The following is a 21,372-nucleotide window of genomic DNA, read 5'->3' as shown; positions in this document are numbered from 1 at the left end:
TTGTGATGTCTTCAGTAACAGGATTCTGCTGGCTTTATAAAATGAATCGGAGAGTGTTCTCTACTCTTCTGTTTTCTGTAGAATCAGTATTATTATATCTTTGATGTTTGTTAGATTTTACCAATGAAGTCTACAGTTTTCTTTGTGGGAAAAATTTAAATAATGAATTCGATCTCTTTAATAGGTATGTAGAGCTATTTAGGTTATATAGTTCTTGAGTGAGCTTGGATAATCTTTCAAGAAATTTATCGATACTGTCTTAATGATCACATTTGTTGGCATAAAAATTTCAGAATACTGTTTTTTATTGTCTGTAGAATATGTAGCGATACCCCCTCTGTCATTTGCTGGTGTTGGTAATCTGTGTTACCTCTCTTTTTTTGGGTAGAGGTTTATTAATTTTATTGTTTTAAAGAACCAAATTTTGGTTTTATTTTTTCTACTTTTAAATTTGTTTTCTAAATAAATGAACTTAAAAAAATTTTTTAAAAACGGGGCACCTGGGTGGGTCAGTCAGTTAAGCATCTGGCTCTTGGTTTCAGCTCAGGTCATGATCTCACAGTCTCTGAGTTTGAGCCCTGCATGAGGCTCTGTGCTGACAGCGTGGAGCCTGCTTTGGATTCTCTCTCTCCCATCCTCTGCTTGCTCTTTCTCTGTCTCTTGTCTCTCTCTCTTTCTCTCTAAATAAGTAAACTTAAAACTTTTTTAAAATTTGTTTTCAATTTTATTTATTTCTACTGTTAATGTTTATTATTTATGATGACTCTGGGATTGTTTTTTCTGATTTTTTCTTTTTTTAGAGGTAAAAAAGTATAGACCATCAATTTGAGATCTGGCTTTTCTAATATAAGCATTATAATGCCATATATTTCCTCAAAGCACTGCTTTACCTGAATTCCACACATTTTGGTCTCTTGTGTTTTCATTTTCATTCAGTTCAAACATGTGCTAATTTCTCTTGTGATCTCTTTTTTGACTCATGGGTTTTATAGAAGAGTGTTGCTTAATTTCTTATGGTGATATACATATAGATATCTATCTCTCTATATATAATTTCTAAATCATTTTGTGGACAGACAACATACTTTGTGTCATTTCAGTCCTTTTGCATTTGTTGAGATTCTTATTATAGCCCAGAACAAGGTCTCTCTTAGTGAGGTATATTTGCAAAGAACATGTATTCTGCTGTTGTTTGGGTGTTTAATAATAAGTGTTAATTAGGTCAATGTAGTTCATAATGTTGTTCAAGTTTTCTATATTCTGATTTTTTGCCTAGTTGTTTTATCTGTTACTGAGAGGGGAAATGTTGAAGTCTCCAGGTGTAACTGTGTATTTATTTATTCATTTCTCCTTTCAGTTCTGTCATTTTTGCTTCATGATTTTGAAGCTCTATTAGGCACATACACATTTAGAATTGTTTTGTCTTTGATAAATTAGCCCTTTTATCATCTTGAAATGTCTTCCTAACCTTGGTAATATTCTTTGTACTGAAGTCTACATTGTCTAAAATTAATATATTCAATCTAATTGTTTTTTTGTAGACTGTTTTTATATACGGTTTATGTGGTGCATCTATTTTTCCATTTTTTTATTACCTGTGTCCTTGTATTTAAAGTGGTGTGTTTTTTTTCTGTAGGCAGCACATACTTGAGCCTTTTTAAAAATTCCACCTGACAATTTCTGCATTTTTATTAGAGTGTTTATACTATTTACAGTTAATGTAATTATTGATATGGTTTGATTTAAATCTAACATTTTTCTATTTGCTCTTTATTTGTCCTATCTCTTTTAAGTTTCTTTTACCTCTTGATTATTTTATATTATTTTATCTCCACTATTGATTTATTAGCTGCAATTCTTATTTACTTTTTAGTGATTATGATAGGGTTTATGATACATACCTTTCACTTATCACAGTATACCTTCAAATAATGTTGTACCACTTCATGTAGGGTATAAAAACCTTACAAAAGTATACTTCTATTTCCCCCATCCCATACTTTGTGCTTTTATTGTTATATATATTTTAATGCTACATATATTATAAACCATATTATATATTTTACTACCTTTGCTTTTGACAATTATATTCTGAAAAGATAAAAAAAATAAGGGGAGTTTGGTTTTTTGTCTCATTTTTTCTTTGTTCATTTGTTTCTTAAATTACACATATTAATGAAATTATATGGTATCTATCTTTCTGTGCCTTATTTCACTTAGCATTATACCGTCTAGATCCCTCCATGTTGTTGCCAATGGCAATATTTCATTATTTTTATAGCTGAGTAATATTCCATTGTGTAATACACCGCATTTTCTTTATTCATTCATCTATCCAAGGACACATACGTTGCTTTCATATCTTGACTATTGTGAATAATGCTCAATAAACAGAGATGCATATATCTTTTTAAATTAGTGTTTTTGTTTTCTCTGGGTAAATACCCAGAAGTGGAATTACTGGATCATATAGTATTTCTGTTTTTAATAATTTGAGGAAACTACATTTTCCATAGTGGCTGCACCAATTTACATTCCTACCAATAATACAGGAAAGTTCCCTTTTCTCCACATCCTTGCCAACACTTGTTTTTTCTTGTCCTTTTGATACTAGCCATTCTGGCTGGTGTGAGGCGATTTCTCATTGTGGTTTTGATTTATATTTCTGTAATGATTTGTAATGCTGAACATCTTTTCATGTGTCTGTTGACCATCTGTATGTCTTCTTTGGAAAAATAGGTCTATTCAGGTCCTCTGCCCATTTTTAAATTAGATTATTTGTTTTTCTGGTGTTGAGTTGTGCAAGTTCTTTATCTTTTTTGGATATTTACCCCTTATCAGATAAGTCATTTTGCAGATATTTTCTCCCATCCATTCATTCTTCTCTCAAACATGTTGTGTTTTCATTTTGTTGATGGTTTCCTTTGCTGTGCGAAAGTTTTTTAACTTGATGTAATCCCAGTTTTTTCTTTTCTCTTTTGTTTGCTTTGCCTGGAGAGACCAACCCAGAAAAATAATGCTAAAGCAGATGTCAGAATTTGCTATCTATGTTTACTTCTCTGATTCTTATGGTTTTAGATGTTACATTTAGGTCCTTAATCCATTTTGAGTTTATTTTTGTGTATGGTGTAAGAAAGTGGCCCAATTTCATTCTTTTGCACATAGCTGTCCCATTTGCCCAACAAAAAGAGACTTTTTCCTATTGTGTATTCTTGCCTCCTTTGTGATAGATTATTTGACCATGTAAGTACAGGTTTATTTCTGGGCTCTCTGTTCTGTTCCATTGATCTATGTGTCTGTTTTTGTGCCAGTATCATACTGTTTTGATTACTATGGCTTTGTAGTGTAGTTTGAAATCTGGGAGCATTATATCTCCAGCTTTGTTCTTCTTTCTGAAGAATGTTTTGGCTATTCAGGGTCTTTTGTGGTTCCATACAAATCTGAGGACTACTTGTTCCAGTTCTGTGAAAAATCAATTGTTACTTTGATAGGGATTGCATTGAATCCATAGATTGCTTGGTGAAGTATGGACATTTTTTTTTTAACTTTTTTTTTTTAACGTTTATTTATTTTTGAGACAGAGAGAGACAGAGCATGAACGGGGGAGGGGCAGAGAGAGAGGGAGACACAGAATCGGAAACAGGCTCCAGGCTCTGAGCCGTCAGCCCAGAGCCCGATGCGGGGCTCGAACCCACGGACCGTGAGATCGTGACCTGAGCTGAAGTCGGATGCTTAACCGACTGAGCCACCCAGGCGCCCCAAGTATGGGCATTTTAATGATATTAATTCTTCAGACCTATCTTTCCATTTATCTGTGCCATCTCCAATTTCATTCATTGATATCTTATAGTTCAGAATACAGGTCTTTGATCTCCTTGGTTAAATTTATTCTTAGGTATTTTATTCTTTTTGATACAATTGTAAATGGGATTATTTTCTTTATTTCTCTTTCTGCCAGTTGATTATTAGTGTATAGAAACTCAACAGAGTTCTGTATATTAATTTTGTATCCTGCAACTTTACTGAATTCATTTATTAGTTCCAGTAGTTTTTTTTTTTTAATCTTTAGGTGTTTTTGTTTTTTAATCTATAGTATCATGCCATCTGCCAAGAGTGACAGTTTTACTTTTTCTTTACTAATTTGGATGCCTTTTATTTCTTTTTCTTGTCTGATTGTTGTGGCTAGGGCTTCTGGTACTATGTTGAATGAACGTGGTGAGAGTGGACATCCTTGTCTTATTCCTAATGTTAGAGGGAAAGGTTTTAGCTTTTCACCATTGACTATGAAATTAGCTGTGGGTGTGTCATATATGGCCATTATTATTTTGAGACATGTTTCTTCTCTGCTCGTTTTGTTGATAGTTTTTATCATGAATAGATGTTGAATTTTGTGATTTTTTTCTGTATTTATTGAGAGGATTGCATGATTTTTATTCTTCATTTTGTTAATATGGTGTATCAGGTTGATTGATTTGCAAATATTGAATCACCCTTGCATCCCTGAAATAAATCCCACTTGATTGTGGTGAATGATCCTTTTAATATATTGTTTTATAATTGGGTTTGCTAATATTTTGTTGAGAAATTTTGCATCATTGTTTATCAGGGATATTGGTCTATGATTTTCTTGTAGTATCTTTGTGTGGTTTTGGTATCAGGGTAATGCTGGCCTCATAGAATGAATTTGGAAGCATTCCTGTCTCTTCTATTTTTTGGAATAGTTTGAGAAGGATAGGTATTAATGCTAATTCAAATGTTTGATACAGTTCACCTGTGAAGCTATCTGGTCCTGGACTTTTGTTTGTTGAGATCTTTGTCATTACTGATTCAATTTCATTACTACTAGTAGGTCTGTTCCAATTTTTTTTTATTAAAAAATTTTTTAACATTTATTAATGAGAGACAGAGAGAGACAGAGCATGAGCATGGGAGGGGCCAAGAGACTGGGAGACACAGAATCTGAAGCAAGCTCCAGGCTCTGAGCTGTCAGCACAGAGCCCAACACGGGGCTTGAATTCAGAAACTGAGAGATCACGACCTGAGCTGAAGTAGGATGCTTAACCAACTGAGCCACCCAGGTGCCCCTGGTCTGTTCCAATTTTTTTATTTATTCCTGATTCAGTCTTGGAAAATTGTATGTTTCTAGAAATTTATCCACTTCTAGGTTTTTCAGTTTGTTGATGTATAATTTTTCATAGTTGTTTCATAATCCTTTGTATTTCTGTGGTGTTGGTTGTAATTTCTCTTTTTCGTGAGTTTTCTTTTTTTTCCTTGATGAATCTGGCTAGAGGTTTATCAATTTTGCTTATCTTTTCAAAGAACCAGCTCTTAGTTTCACTGATCTTTTCTATAGTGTTTTTTTAGTCTATGTATTTCTGCTCTGATATTAATTCCTTCCTTCTGCTGACTTTGGGCTTTCTTCTTTTTCTAGTTAGATTGAGATTTTTGTTTGTTTGTTTCTTGAGGTAGGACTGTATCATTATAAATTTCTCTCTTAGAACTACTTTTGCTAAGTCCCAAAGATTTTGAACCATTGTGTTTCCATTTTCATTTGTCTCTAGGTATTTTTTTTATTTTTTTTATTATTAATAATAATTAATATTATTAATTTATTTTTGAGACAGAGAGAGACAAAGCATGAACGGGGGAGGGTCAGAGAGAGGGAGACACAGAATCTGAAACAGGCTCCAGGCTCTGAGCTGTCAGCACAGAGCCCAACGCAGGGCTCGAACTCACGGACCGCGAGATCGTGACCTGAGCCGAAGTCGGCTGCCCAACCGACTGAGCCACCCAGGCGCCCCTGTCTCTAGGTATTTTTAAATTTCCTCCTTTATTTCTTCATTGACCTATTTGGTTGTTTAGTAACATGTTGTTTAGTTTCTGTGTGTTTGCATTTTTTTCTAGTAATTGACTTCTAGTTTCATACCATCGTGGTTGGAAAAGATGCTTGATACGATTTCATGCTTTTAAAATTTATTGAAACTTGTATTTTGGCCTAACATGAGAGCTATTTTGGAGAACATTACATGTGCACTTTAAAAGAATGTATATTCTGTTGTTTTGGGATGGAATGTTCTGTATATATCTGTTAAGTCTATTTGGTCTTAATTTCCATTCTAAACTACTGTTTCCTTATTGATTTTTTTGCATGGATGATCTATCTAGTCTTGAAGTGGGATTTTAAACTCCTCTACTATTATTGTATTACTATCAATTTCTCCCTGTAAGTCTGCTCATATTTGTTTCATATGTTTAGGTCCTCCTATGTTGGGTGCGCAGATATTTACAATTGTTATATTCTTTTGTATTGATCACTTTATCATTATGTATCTCTTGTTACAGTCTTTATTTTAATGTTTATTTATTTTAGAAAGAGAGAGGGTGTGAGGGGGCAAGGGGCAAAGAGAGAGAGGGAGACAGAATCCCAAGCAGGCTCTGTACTTTTGGCACAGAGCCCAATGCAGGGCTTGAACCCACAGACTGTGAGATCATGACCTGAGTTTTTTTTGTTTTTGTTTTTTTTTTTGCTTCCAATATCTTTTTCCACTTCTTCACTTTGAATCTGCTTGTGTCTATGTGTCTTTAGGTCTGAAGCGAGTCTTTCACAGACAGCATATAGATGGGTCTTATTTTTGTATTCATTCAGTCATCCTGTGTCTTTTGATTGAAGCATTTATCCATTTACATTTAAAGTAATTATTGATAGGTATATACTTATTACCATTTTGTAAATTGTTTTCTGGTTGTTTTTTGTAGTTGTTCTATACTCCTTTCTTCTTGCTCTCTTCCATTCTGATTTGGTGACTTTTTTTAGTGTTGCGCTTTGGTTCCTTTGTCTTTATTTTTGCGTACTTATTACACATTTTTGGTTTGTGGTTACTATAAGACTCATGTATGACATCCTCTGTATGTAACACTCTATATTAAGTCGGTCATTTAAGTTTGAACATATTCTGAAAGTACTACATTTTTACTCTCCTCCATGTTTTAATGTATATGACATCATATTTTTATATCTTTTTGTGTATCCCTTAACTAATTTTTGTAGGTATAATTGATTTTACTACTTTTGTCTTTTACCTTCATACTAGCTTTTTTTTTTTTTTAATTTTTTTTTTTTAATGTTTTATTCATTTTTGAGACAGAGAGAGACAGAGCATGAACGGGGGAGGGGCAGAGAGAGAGGGAGACACAGAATTGGAAGCAGGCTCCAGGCTCTGAGCCATCAGCCCAGAGCCCGACGCGGGGCTCGAACTCACTGACCGCGAGATCGTGACCTGGCTGAAGTCGGACGCTTAACCGACTGCGCCACCCAGGCGCCCCCATACTAGCTTTTTAAGTGATTATGTTACTACTATGTTTGCTTTTGCCAGTGAAATTTACTGGTGAATTTACCAGTGAAATTTACTTTACTTTTTATGTTTCCTTTCATAATTTTCTTCTAATTATGATCTTTTGTTTTCCTCTTAAAGAGATCCCTTTAACATTTCTTGTAAGGTTGGTTTAGTGGTGATGAACATTTTCAACTTTTGTTTGTCTGAAAAACTATCTCCCCTTTAATTCTAAACAATAACTTTGCCAGATAAAGTATTCTTGGTTATAGGCTTTTTCCTTTCAGCACTTTGGATATATCATATCCCTCTCTTCTTCTTGCAAAGTTTCTGCTGAAAATCTGGTGATAGCCCTATTGGGGTTTTCCTTCTATGTAGCTATTTGCTTTTCTCTTCCTGCTTTTAAGATTCTCTGTAATTTCTGCCATTTTAATTATCATGTGCCTTGGTGTAGACCTCCTGGGTCCATTGTGCTTCCTGAACCTGGATGTCTGTTTTCATCCCCAAGTTAAGAAAATTTTCAGCTATTATTTCTTAAAATAAGTTTTCTGCCCCATTCTCTCTCTCTCTCTGTCTCTCTCTCTCTCTTTTCTCTTCTCTTTCTGGGATCTCTTTAATGTGAAGAGGTTAGTGTTAGTACACTTGATGTTGTCTCAGAGATCCCTTCATCTGTCCTCATTAAAAATTCTTTTTCTTTTTGCTGTTCACCTTGGATGCTTTCCCCTACCCTGTGTTCCAGATTGCCAAGCTGTTCCTCTGCATCCTCTAATCTGCTATTGATTTCCTCTATTGTTCAGTTACTTTTAGTCCACTCTGATTTGTTCCTTTTTATATTTTCTGTCTCCTTGTTGATGTTCTCTCTGAGCTCCTCCTCTACTCTTCTCACAAGTCAAGTGAGCATCCTTATCACCATTACTTTGGATTCTTCAGCAGGTAGATTGCCGATCTCCACTTTGCTTAGTTCTTTTTCTGAGGCCCTGTCATCATCTTCTGTTTGGAACATATTCCTCTGTGTCCTCATTCTGTTTGACTCTGTGTTTGTTTCTGTGCATTAGGTAGGGTAGGTATGTCTCCCGGCCTTAAAAGTAACGGCCTTGTGTGGAAGTGCAGTCTCCCCTGGTCTCCAGAACCAGGCACTCAAGGAGTGTCCCTGTGTGGGCTGCTTGCACCCTCCTGTTGTGACTGGGCCACAACTTGTGTGGTGTAATGATGGGCAGGACTGGCCCCTGGTGTGGCTGGCTGAATGGCTCAGCTGTAGCCGCTGCAGGCATGCTGGTGTGTGGTGCCGGCTGTCTGCTTCCCCAGGGCAGGTGTCACTTTGGAAGGGTGCCAGTCCTGGCCGAGGCTGCCTTCCAGGTGTGCTGGGGCAGGAGCCACTTTGGAGGGACACCTCTGGGGCACGTGGGTTGGGTGGTGTGGGTCCACAGGGGAATGCTGGTGGGGGACGAGCGATGCCAGCAAGGTGGATGAAGTATCAGAACTGGCTCCTGGGGGCGCCTGGGTGGCGCAGTCGGTTGGGCGTCCGACTTCAGCCAGGTCACGATCTCGCGGTCCGGGAGTTCGAGCCCCACGTCGGGCTCTGGGCTGATGGCTCAGAGCCTGGAGCCTGTTTCCGATTCTGTGTCTCCCTCTCTCTGCCCCTCCCCTGTTCATGCTCTGTCTCTCACTGTCCCAAAAATAAATAAACGTTGAAAAAAAAAAATTAAAAAAAAAAAAAGAACTGGCTCCTGTAAGCAGCCAGCCACCTAGGCTGAAGGAGGGCAAGAAAAATGGCGTCACCAGCACTTCCATCTCTGGAGAAATCTCCTACAGATCCCTGCCCTTTCAGCAAACGTGGTAAAATTAGTCAATAAATCTTCTTCACATTTAAGCCAGGTGCTTTTCAAACTGCTGCTCTCCTGTTGGGTCTCAGACCGAGTAATATAGCGCACTGGCCCTTTAAGAGCAGACTCTTGGTTTCTCCTATAGCCCTCCAGCTCTCCCACAGTTAAGCCTACTGATTTTTAAAGCCAGACATTATAGGGGCTCATCTTTCCGGGGCACATCTCCAGGGTGGGGATGCCCAGTGTGGGGTTTGATCCCCTTGCTCCTCAGGGAGGACCTCCTCAGGGAGGGAGCAGACCTCCTCTGGGATGGTATTCTCCCCACTTGCGGCCTGTGTGCCTGGGGTTTGGTTCCCGATCATGTCTCTGACCCTCCCACCCTTCTTGATAGGATCTTCTCTTTACGTCATTAGCTTGGAATAGCTGGTCTGCCAGTCTTCAGGTGGTTTTCAGAGTGAGCTGCATTCTGTGTACTTGTTGCCCTCCTGTGTCTGTGGGAGGAGGTGAGCTCAGGGTCCTCCTCCTTCACCGTCTTCCCCTGCTCCTAATCTGTGTCTCTCAAATTTGTGTTAAATGCTGGACCTTATGTGTAACAGGACAGTAGTGACCTAGGTAAATAGTATTAATGCCTAGAAAAGAACATGCCTTCATTCTACCAGGTCATCAGTGTGGAGTGTTGAGCCACGGCTGGGAGTTGAATGGTGGGCCCTGCTACCCCCTACTAGTATGGGGCCTGGAGTGCTAGAAGTCTCTTCGGTGTTCTGGCTTTCAGGAGGCCCTGGGGCTTCTTTCTCCTGTGCCTGAGTAAACGGGGGTCTGGCTCTTTCTCTACACTCTTACCTCTTAGCCCGCCTCCAGTGGTAGGCTGCTGTTGTTACTTGGGGCAGGCTCATGGACGGAGGGGGGTGGGGGAGAGGGTTTTTTTGAGGCTCTTTAGCTCTCTTGTGGCATCAGTCTTGGGCAGGTCTCGGGTGGGGCTCTCTCAGATGTTCTTGTGTCAGTGGAGTGGGATATCCTGGTTCTTTTTCACCTCTGTGCACTAAGTGTGTTGGGATTAATTTGCACATTGTTGGGAAAGGCTCCTCCAGAAGCTATTGGCATTTGGTTATTTGAACTCCAGCACTCCACAGAGTGAACTTTGAAGATTGTAGCTCTGACCCCATCATCTGCTGAAAAGCCGTCTAGGACACCCATGGCCCTCAGGTCAGAGGCTTTGAGCTTTGCAGCCTCCAGCCCCTCACTCTGCCCTTCCTTCAGTTACTGAAGTCTTGTCTGTCTCCCTAGCCCAGCCCATCAGTCCTGAGGGCAGATTCTTGTTCTCTGTGTACTGCTAGAGATGAAATGGTGCCTGGTAGGGTCTCAGCAACTGCCTTAGGTGGGCGAACAATGAGTGCAAGCCTAGAAAGCCCTTACCTCCCCTGCATTCCAGCAGATAGACAGACACCTGCCAGGTCCGGGTTCAGGCACACATGTCACAGAGAGGCCTTTCTGGGGACCACCCCACTTCTCAAGTTTAGAGAGGAGCCTCTCTCCTGTGCCCCCAGCCCTGTGTTTGTCAGCCCTGGCAGGGATCTCACAGTACTGATCTCCCTGTGTCTACCTCTGCTCCCTCCTTCTAGTTCGCCAGCACAGGGACTTGCCTGCCATGCCTGCCTCACCCAGCCTGAGGTGGGCACTTGGTGAGCCTGTGGGGGACCTTTGCGGCACTGATGCAGCTGCCCCAGCTTTGGGCTGATTCTGCAAGTGCATGTCAAGTTAAAAATTTTAAAGCTTCTTTTCCTGTTTTAGGAACAGTGAGTCATCACACTCCTTTTGGTGGATGCACGAGGACTTGGGCTGGAAGCATGTGGAGTGTCCTGCGAGGCTGGAGGAGAAGGCATCTGAGCGCATGGGGAGCCCTGGGGCGGCAGCGGCCCCCCAGCGTCCGTGCTCTGGCCAGCGCGGGCCCCGGGACTGGGGACGAGTATAGTCACGTGGTGGTGGGTGCGGGCTCAGCGGGCTGCGTGCTGGCCGGGCGGCTCACTGAGGACGCGGACAGGCGTGTGCTGCTGTTGGAGGCCGGGCCCAAGGACATGCTCGCCGGGAGCAAGCGGCTCTCGTGGAAGATCCACATGCCCGCGGCCCTCGTGGCCAACCTGTGCGATGACAGGTACAACTGGTGCTACCACACGGAACCGCAGCCAGGCCTCGACGGCCGCGTGCTGTACTGGCCGCGCGGCCGGGTCTGGGGAGGCTCGTCGTCGCTCAACGCCATGGTCTACGTCCGCGGGCACGCAGAGGACTACAACCGCTGGCAGCGGGAAGGAGCGGCCGGCTGGGACTACGAGCACTGCCTGCCCTACTTCCGCAAGGCGCAAAGCCACGAACTGGGTGCTAACAGGTACCGCGGCGGCGACGGGCCACTACACGTGTCCCGGGGCAAGACCAACCACGCGCTGCACCGCGCCTTCCTGGAGGCGGCGCAGCAGGCTGGCTACCCCCTCACTGAGGACATGAATGGCTTCCAGCAAGAAGGCTTCGGATGGATGGACATGACCATCCACCAAGGTAGCACAAGGCACCCGTCCCCCATCTCCCTGGTTCCTCCTTTTGCCCATCACAGCCCCATCCCCCTGCCCCCATCATGGTCAGTAAGTGAGGATAAACAGGCTAGTATGAGGCCGAGATGACGGAGGTCTCACGCCCCCTACAGGCCACAAAATACAATTCGTAGCCAGTGAGAAATGACTTGGGAGACAGACTCTCGGGCATCCTTTAGGCCTCTGGCCTCTGTTGTGGAGAGTCAGCTCTTTGACCAAAGAGACTTACAGATGAGGAAACTGAGGCAAAGAGCACTGAAGTGCCTTGCACACAGCAGGACAGAGGCAGGGCCTGGGTTGACCCAGGGCCCTTGCCTGCCTCTATAGAGTTCTTACCCCCTTGTATTAGGTGCTCCTGGTCATCCTGTTGGGAGTGGAGGGTGTTTTTCCACCCCAGATGGATGTGGATTTCAGTCCTGCAGAGACTTGGTTTTAGCCCTACTTTGCAGGCAGAGCTTGTCCTGCCAGGGGAAGGGCACATTCCATCTTTCTTCAGCCCCAGCCCCACCCTCCCACCCCCACATCAGGCAAAGGGGCAGGGGCTGTGCCTGATCGCCTTGCTCTGTCTGCCAGGCAAGCGCTGGAGCACAGCCTGTGCGTACCTGCATCCAGCACTGAGCCGCCCCAACCTCACCGCCGAGGCCCAGACGTTTGTGAACAGGGTACTGTTTGAAGGCACGCGTGCAGTGGGTGTGGAGTACATCAAGAATGGCCAGAGCCACCGGGTGAGTGAGTTACTTCCAGGCTGGCGCAGTCGAGATGGAAGGGAATGAGCAATCACCCTAGTGGTCATGCTTAGTGTGGGTAGCAGTTGGGCTCTTGTCCCCAGGGTCTCAGAGGTGAGGAAGCCCTCAGTCCAGCCACCTGCAGAGAGCCCATGGTGGCTCCTGTGAGCCTCTGTCTCCCCTTCCCCACCTCAGAGCAGGCTCCTAGAACCTTCCATACCTTTTGAGAAATTGATAGGTTTGTACTAAGGCTTTAAAAACCACAAATGTGATCATAATCCATATTTCAACACTACACTTTTTAAAAATATGTATTCATTTATTTTTGAGAGAAAATGTGCAAGCAGGGGAAGGGGCAGAGAGAGAGAGAATCCCAAGAAGGCTCCATTATGTCAGCACAGAACCCAATGCAGGGCTTGGTCCCATGAACTGAGCCAAAATCAAGAGCCAGATGCCTAACTGGCTGAGCCACCCAGTGCCCCCAGCACTATGCTGTTCTCCACTTAGCAGTGTGTCAGGATCATTCTGCCTCTATGTGAAGATCTGACTCACTGCTTGCTTTATTGAAGCTGCTTGTTGGAGTGTCTGGGGCTCTACAGTCCCGTTTTTAAGACCATCGTTACAGCGTGACTGTTGCAGAACGTATCAGCATGTGAAGCACGCTTCAGTGTTGCACCCGCACCCAGGAGCTGCATGTGTGGAGTGCCCTTCATGGAGCAGACCACTGAGCATCCCCTTCCTTACTCTGGGGCCTGGGAACGGAATCCCCACCCACCACTCGAGGACATCACACCAAGGCCACACTCTTGGTGTTCTGTCTCGCTTTTCAGGAAGCGTGACCTGCATGCCTCTGCCTCTTCCAGGCTTATGCCAGCAAGGAGGTGATTCTGAGCGGGGGCGCCATCAACTCTCCACAGCTGCTCATGCTCTCGGGTGTCGGCAACGCAGACGACCTCAGGAAACTGGGTATCCCGGTGGTGTGCCACCTTCCCGGTGAGCTCCCTTTGCTGCTGCTCCTCAGAGGGGGCCTCTGCTAATAAAACAGCTTATTGAAATGCATTAGCGTGGAGCTGGGGAGGGGGCAGCAGTCAGCTTTCCTCAGAACGGCCACATTCTTCCCATGAGCCTCACTGGACAGCCCTATCCCAGGGACCCCAGTCTTTGTGTTGTTTTTCCCCTTTCCTGGCTCTACTGTCCCACTGAGAAGTGATGCCCCTCCAGCAGCGAGCTTCCACCTGAAAAGCCCACTGGGCCAGGCTCGGATATGTCACCAGGGCAGCCCAAGGGTGAGAGGGGTCCAGGCCTGTGTGTTTTCTGTCCTCAGGACTCAGCAGCAGCCCTGACATTAAAGAAGCCAACTTGGTGTTCCAGAGCATGCTTTTCATGTTAAGACAATTATTCCAAGCCTAAAATTTATCTTACAAACTGTCTTTAATGCCCATTAGGGCTTCTTATCTCTCTCATAACCCAAACTGCCCCCAAAATGACCCTTTGTGTATTGAGGCTTTATCAGAAGAGGTTTGTGAAAGTGCTGGCCTGTGACAGTGTCTGCCCAGCATGACAAGCCCTGATTCCCTCCTTCCCTGGAGGTGCAGGTGGGGCCGTTGGTCCATCTGACAACAGCTTACTGAGTGGTGCCTGCTGAATGCCTGGGCCCTACCCTCAGGGAGGGTGCTGCATGGCAGGAAGGCATCGGGATGGTTACAGGGACTGCCCCGGGAGTGAGTGATAAGGGCAGGTGGCTTGGGCAGCATGAGAGGACTAGACTTGGCAATGAGCGTAGGGATGGCGTCCCAGGAGGCAACCTTTAAGCAGAAACCTGAGGAATAAGCAGGAGCTGGCTCAGCAGGTATGTGGATAGGTTTAGGGGAAGTTTTCAAAACCAGGGGAAGTCAAGAGGCCAGGTACAGCTAATAAGCCCCTCTTGGAAGCCATCTTTCCTAACCATTCCCTCCCATTTCAGGAGTTGGCCAGAACCTGCAAGACCACCTGGAGATATACGTCCAGCAGGCATGTACCCTCCCCATCACTCTCCATTCAGCACAGAAGCCCTTGAGGAAAGTCCGGATTGGTCTAGAGTGGCTCTGGAAGTTCACAGGTGGGTGTGCTGGTCTGGGACCATAGTAGAACTGGTCTGTGGGCAGCACAGCCTCCTTCCTAAGGTGCTGAGCAAGGGCTCTGGCTTCAAGTCACTTGTTCAGAACTTAGCTATACCATCTGCCTCAGCTTTCCTGTCTGCATGATGGGGATACATAGTCCTGCCTGGAAGGCTGTTGTGAGGACCAGATGAGGTGGCCCAGGGCCTGTCCAGGGTGAGACTCCCGAACCTGGGTGCCACTCTTCCTTACAGATAGCCAGGGATGGCCTCATGCTGGACACCCTCTGGGGTCCAAGAAGCCTGGAGAAAAGCACACTCAGCATCCATTTCTCAGCAGTTTCAGTTTGTTTTCGGAGTCCCAGAGCAGTCCCCAGGGTAGGAAGTGGTGCTTTGAAATCGTATTCAGCATGTGTTTCTCCCACACCTGCCACGTACTGTGTGCTGTGCCAATAAGGCAGGTTCCCTTGGGGAGCTTACACTTTGGTGGGGTCAGTGGAAAGAAACCACGTAACCATGCTTAAGTTTTAAGATCAGGGTGTTAATAAAGTAGAGAATGGTGACAGAGTATATCTGAGAGCTAGGGAGAGTATGTACAAAGGCCCCAGGTCTAGGCATCTGGTGTTCGAAGAACAAGTCTGTTGGGCCAGGGAGACTGCGGCATGTTGAGGAGAAAGCAGGGTGCGATGGAAGAGACTCCATCATGAGGGTAGGCCGGGACACCAGCAAGGAGTCCACTGGAGCTGCCAGTGAGGAGGGGGTCTCAGCCTGGGCTGAGGGAGGGGGTGCGGGGGTATTGCCAAGTAGATGGATCCCAGTAGATTTTGGAGCTGAAGTCAGTGAGGCTTTCTGAGGGTCAGATGGTGGGCGATGAAGAGGAAGAGGAGGAGGCAGGGACAGCTCGAATGTCTGAGTTGGGTCTGTGGTGGAGGACGCCGGGGGGGGGGGGGGGAGGCGTGGCAAAGCCGAAAGGCCCTTGGCATGTAGCCGATGTTAAAACCTGTGGTGTTGGGTGAGCCCACCTGAGGGAGAGACGCCAGAGTTGAGCACATGGGTCCAGGCACCAGAACAGAGGCCAGGAGGGGTGAGGGTGGGGGGCAGCCTGCCATGCCCTGATCCACTCTTCTGATCCTCAGGGGATGGAGCCACAGCCCATCTGGAAACAGGCGGATTCATCCGGAGCCAGCCTGGGGTCCCTCACCCGGACATCCAGTTCCATTTCCTGCCATCCCAAGTGATCGACCATGGACGGGTCCCCACCCAGCAGGAAGCTTACCAGGTGAGCAGACAGCTTCATCTTGTCATCAAGCAGCGCTCTGCTCACTGCAGCAGGGCCCTCGGGTGGGGGTGGGGTGAGGCCCAGGAGCCTGTGCCCTGCCCCCCAGCTGCTCAGTGGGTCGGAGGGGAGAGGAGGAGTCTGGAGTCATCATGAGGCAGTGTGTGTGGTACGTGGAAAGCGGAGACCTGCGCCCAGCTGAGGGCAGATGCTCTAGAGATCTAGACTGCCAGAAATAGACAAATGAGGCCAATGGCCCTGGGATTTCCAGCCCCTGGAAGTTTAAGACATCATGTATAAAGCCAGGAAGCAGCAGTGATTCAGCAAGGTGATCACTTGTGGAAGCGGGGAAGGGGGTAAGATGCAAACAAATACTAAAATGTGTCTGCTCTTAATTGCCTTTGGATGTGGAGTCTCAGCCCACAGGAAACCCCAAGGCCTAAGCTACTGACTCAGAAAGTTGAAGGAGGTCACAGCTTCCTCTGGTTCTTGTAGGTGCATGTGGGGACCATGCGGGGCACGAGTGTGGGCTGGCTCAAACTGAGAAGTGCCAACCCCCGGGACCACCCGGTGATTCAACCCAACTACTTGTCAACAGGTAATTCTCCAACCCCTCTGTCTCCCCCGGGCCTGGGCTTGCCGAGTCATTTGTTCAATGAATGAATGAATGAATGCCTTCATGGGGTTTACATTTATCTCTGAATCCTACTCCTGGACCACATTCTCTGAGACACATCACCCCCGCCCCCCGCCCCAATTCTAGGCTATAAACTTGGCACATGCTGCTAAGGTAGTGCCCTGGGGCCCTTAAAGTAACCCTGGGATGTCCTTTTACACAGCAGGAGAGATTTGTTGCTTTCAGAACAATCTGCCAGAAGGTGCAAGGAGATCTGGCTGTGTACACTGGGGCTCACAGAGACTGGTGCTCGTTACTCTGAGTTTTGTCCAGAAGCAGATTACATTCCTGGGCCTGCCTCTTTGCATGCAGCAAAACTGAGCACTCCCCACTGGGCAGGTCTTGCTCGATAATGACCCGTAGCATGCTCACAGCCACACTGGCGGAGGCAGGGTGTACGGTCTCACCTCCAAGTTAAACCTAGGGCCCCCGGGGCAGGCTGTGTCCACCCAGGGTGCTGTTTGCCTTCGTGGGATGCTGCTTGGTTGCAGTCTAACTGGCTCTGAGTAGGTGACAGGCAATCTTGTGGCCCCATGTCCCTGAACTGTGTCCCCTGGGGCAGCTTACTGAGCCTCTCTGTGCTCAGAATCCGTTGGCAGAGCCAGCATGGTAAAAGGAATCACCTCACCTATTTCTTCTCGTCAACAGAAGCCGACATTAAGGACTTCCGACAGTGTGTGAAGCTGACCAGAGAAATTTTTGCTCAGAAAGCCCTAGAACCGTTCCGGGGGAAAGAGCTCCAGCCAGGAAGCCACGTGCAGTCAGATAAAGAGATAGATGCCTTTGTGCGGGCGAAAGCGGACAGCGCCTACCACCCCTCGTGCACCTGTAAGATGGGCCAGCCCTCTGACCCCACTGCCGTGGTGGACCCACAGACCAGGGTGCTTGGAGTGGAAAACCTCAGGGTGGTTGATGCCTCCATCATGCCCAGTGTGGTCAGCGGCAACCTTAACGCCCCCACCATCATGATTGCAGAGAAAGCAGCTGACATCATCAAGGGGCAGCCTGCACTCCAGGACAAGGACGTCCCTGTCTATAAGCCCGGAAGTCTGGCCACCCAGCGCTGAGGCAGTCACTGCCTGAGAAGCCTCCTGACAAGCCAAGAGGGTCAGCAGAGTCCCTGCCCTCAGTGCCCTTTCCTGAAACTGTCTAGAATGTTAGGATTCAGTGGCTGAGAATGGGTTAATCTCTTAGGATGGGAGACCAGTATCAGGGCAGCAAAGCAGGTTTCTTTTCCCCAGCATTCTCCTGCGGGCCCCTCCCCCTGCCTCCTGAAGGGGCAGCAGAGGGACAGGCCAAAGGAGGATGATGGTTAACTTCTGCCATGGCCTTGTCTTAATAGTCCAGGTTCTGGTCAGACCGGAGGGAAGTGGTTCCCTCTCAGGCCTCCCTCTTAAGGCGAGCCACTCTAAGAGCAGGGTGCTGTGCCCAGAGGCTAGGTGGTGGCTAGACCACACTGGGTTCTCAGGGTGGGGGCATCCCCCGCCTCAGGCTGCACGCTGTAGCTGAAGCCTGTGCGTAAGCCTCCGGTGTCCCTGTTTGGAGGGCAAGCTGCCTGCTGGGAGAAACACTGTCTTCCCCCATGCTTCCCGATCCCACTCCCAGTTGGGCCACTCTGAAGGCCCACCTCGCCAGTGCTCTGGTTCTTACTAAACACAGCCCAATGGGAAGATTTCTGGACCTTGATCTAAAGAAGCTTCTGGAGAGTCTCTTCACTCCCATAGGTTTCATGATTTAGCATTTTAAAAGATTTTCCTGTTACCAGGGAAACCTAGAAATCCAGAGCAGACCCCACAGACCAGACCACTGCTCCATGCCAAAGCAGCTAGCCCAAGAGGACCCTTTCCCATCAGCCTGGGGAAGCGACTCACAGTGGACAAAGCCGGCTAATTCGTATTCCGCGGACATCCACAGGACCCGACTGGGATGGAGCTGAGGCTGATGGAAAAAGTTGTCAAGTCAAACTAGGTACCCAATCCTGTAAAAGTACAACTGAGTGAAAGAAAAAATAAGTTGGCAAAGATTTGAGTTGGGGGGGGGGGGGGGAGAGGGGCGAAGAGCAGATACAAGAAGCATTTAAAATAGTTCTTTGATCTTTAAACTTCCTATAATCCAATAATGTAATCCAGTAACTTCTTTTTGAATGGAGATGCCTTAGCCAGACTGCTCTCACAGGGTAATGGAAATAAATGTGTTTTGGATGGATCTTTCTAAAGATCTCCAAGGCCACTTCCCACAGCAGGGGAGAAAAGGATTGTTCCATGGAAAGCTGCTGTGCTAGACACAGAACAGGGAGGGGAAGAAAATGGGGGCGTTCCAGGCTTCCCCCCCGGGGTCAGAGTGGATCGAGGTGTCATGGAGGCCAGACAGCCACAACTTGTGTTTGTGAGACAGACCTTCCAGAAAGATGGAGAGAAGAAAACCATGACACCTCTCCTTCCTTTAAAAATTTTAAGTGGCTCTGGTTTACTCTTACCTGTATCTTGCTGCATTTTCTGTCCCAAGGGAGGTTCTAAATCTGCCAAGAGATTGATTTCTTCTAGGGAAGTCCCCGTGTGCCCCCGCAGCCGTGGTCCACAACTGTCAGCCTCTGGGCCTGGGAGCTGCCTGCAGGGGTGAAGGAAGACAGAGGAAGGCAGCTGCCAATCTCACTGCTCTGAGGGCCAATGAGTGACAAGTTGGGTAGGTGGAGGGGTCCAGGCCTGCCTGTGACTGTGCTGACCTTGTCTAGTGCGGGTAAGCCAGGTGACACAGCCATTCTATTCTGTGGTGGTCTCAGTCTCTGGGGCAGTGGCTGCTTTGCCTCCTGTGTCTGTATTGTAAGATAAGCAGAGGTGAGAGGAGGTACGTGATCTTGCACGGCTGGATTACATCTAGGCCCCTCTCCCACTCTCGGTCACCAAGCCTCATCCCATACGATCATACAGTGTAGCCAGATGCAGAAATAGAGTGGACCACGAGTGTTCTGTATCCAGGCCCCACAGAAGTCAAGGCAAAACACTGTGTTGTCGGGGTTCAGCCACAAGATGGAATAGTGTGCTTTGAAGTGGCTCCTCGCTCCAGCCAGGACAGGGGAGCGTGCAGCCGTCTGGCGGAGTGGAATAGTGGCCCGTGTCAGAATAGGCCATCTCAAGGTTCCATTGCCATGAGGCAACTTTTGGCCTCAGAAAGAAGGCTGTTGGCTGGGGAAGCCAGAGAGGGGAGAAAAATGCCTATCGGGTTAGGGAGGCTGAGCCACAGTCAGGTGTCCCTTGGGGGCCCCCAGAGACCAGGCCAGCACTCAGCCCTGAGAGACTTCTTGAAGCCCCTTGGCAAAGCACCCATGATACCTAAACAGAAGAATGTACTTTTCAAAAAACGGTTGAAAAACTGTAACAGGAAGCTGTGTATATACCTGAATGGGCTCCTTTGAAGAAGACTGCGTTCAAGCTGCTGCATCAACAGAAGGTTCTTCCTGGTAGAACGGAGGACAGACGGCACGGAAACCGAGCAGCTCGCCAGCAGCATGACCAGGAATGGCAGGTCCTGGAAGCTGGATCCTGGCTTCCAGACATGCAGCCTCTCTGCTTCCGGGCCAACTGTAGGAATCCTCATTTCCATAAAATCAGATAGCTTCTCTCCAGCCAAACCCTTTTCCTCCCCACAAAGGCCGTTTCCTGTTTCTACCAACTTAACATCAGATCTAATATCTACATCCTTTTCCCTTAAAACCTAGAGAGAAACACATGCCTTCTCCACCAGCCCTGTTCTGAGACCCAGGCCGTCTCCCATTCCGTCTCTCCTGCCACCATCCCCACAGGGTGTCTGCAAGGCCACTCTCGCTGGTGCTCCCATGTTGGAGGCAAGGGCCCCAGGCCTGCTCCCCATTCTCCTATTCTCGCCTGCCCTCTGAAGCCCCCAGGAAGGAAAGAATATTTTGGAGAAATAAAAACTTTGTCAACGAGAGCCCAGCTGGTGTCTGTTTTTGAGTCTGGTAGGAGCTGGAGCTCTGTGCCAGACGATAGCTCTGTTACTGACCAGTGTTCAGAACAAACCAACGCCCATCATAACAGCGGAAACCTTTGTAGGAGAACAGGCAGTTGGCAAAGACACTAAAGACCATAAAAAATGTGAAACTGCCCTGGTTCCTTTCATAAGCGTGGGGTCAGCAGTAAGGTAGGTAAAGCCCATGCTGTGTGCCCTGTGTACCAAGAAGCTTCCCAGGCTTGGGCAGACTCCCAGACACAGCTAGAGAGCCCCGTCTGGCCAGGCTGCCAGGCTAGAAACCAGAGAGAATGCTTAATGAGGATCCTCATTGGTAGTTAAATCCAAGCTGACATATCTATTTGTGATATTAAGAAAAACATGAGAAACAAATGTACTATTTTTTAGGGGGTGGGAGGGGGCCCAAAAAGGAGAGACATTTAATCTTAAAAATTTCTAAAGCAAAGGAAAAAATAACACATCCTCTACAACTTCAGTTTTTTGTTTTTGTTTTTTTTTTGTTTTTGTTTTTTTTTTTTACAAAGAACAACTTAATGGTTGATAGGAGATTGAACCAGGCTTAAAGCAGACCTGTTAAGAGCAGTACAGCTTATAAAAATGCTAGTTTTTAAGTACTGACTGGAAAAGATTGTGGCCTGCACCAAAAAAACCCCATCCTGGGAGGGCAGTTTGGGCTGCTGCTAAGTCGTAGTAATGCCCAGCGGAGACGATGGGGACAGTGGGTTAGCCCTTTAGGAGAAACTGCTCTCGGCAGCTGGTGTTACCTTCTGCATTAAGGAGGGAGCTGTGAGGGTAACACAAAGTTATGCAGTTAGAGAACCGCCCTCGCCAGAGTGCCTGCCCCTTCTGAAGCTCTCCCTGCCCTGCTCCAGGTCTTTGCAAG

At 46.5% G+C, this 21,372-nt stretch overlaps 1 protein-coding gene across 6 annotated transcripts in view; it reads left to right on the top strand.

Annotated features, from left to right (window-relative positions):
- Window positions 1–20,446, top strand: part of CHDH (choline dehydrogenase) — a 40,956-nt gene extending 20,510 nt beyond the window's left edge. For 4 of the 6 annotated variants that reach the window (XM_045493207.1, XM_045493209.1, XM_045493211.1 and 1 more), the window contains 7 exons: window positions 10,943–11,701; window positions 12,307–12,458; window positions 13,322–13,451; window positions 14,422–14,556; window positions 15,690–15,832; window positions 16,325–16,427; window positions 17,154–20,446. In XM_045493207.1, the coding sequence (XP_045349163.1) occupies window positions 10,999–11,701; window positions 12,307–12,458; window positions 13,322–13,451; window positions 14,422–14,556; window positions 15,690–15,832; window positions 16,325–16,427; window positions 17,154–17,572 (1,785 nt within the window). In that variant the 5' untranslated portion in view covers window positions 10,943–10,998 and the 3' untranslated portion in view covers window positions 17,573–20,446. The remainder of the gene's footprint in view (window positions 1–10,942; window positions 11,702–12,306; window positions 12,459–13,321; window positions 13,452–14,421; window positions 14,557–15,689; window positions 15,833–16,324; window positions 16,428–17,153) is intronic. The other 2 variants (XM_045493208.1, XM_045493210.1) reach the window with 1 other exon arrangement.
- The last annotated feature ends 926 nt before the right edge of the window (window positions 20,447–21,372 follow it).

Source organism: Leopardus geoffroyi, chromosome A2, assembly GCF_018350155.1.
Source record: "Leopardus geoffroyi isolate Oge1 chromosome A2, O.geoffroyi_Oge1_pat1.0, whole genome shotgun sequence".
NCBI lineage: Eukaryota > Metazoa > Chordata > Mammalia > Carnivora > Felidae > Leopardus > Leopardus geoffroyi.
This window is presented reverse-complemented; position numbering and strand designations above follow the sequence as displayed.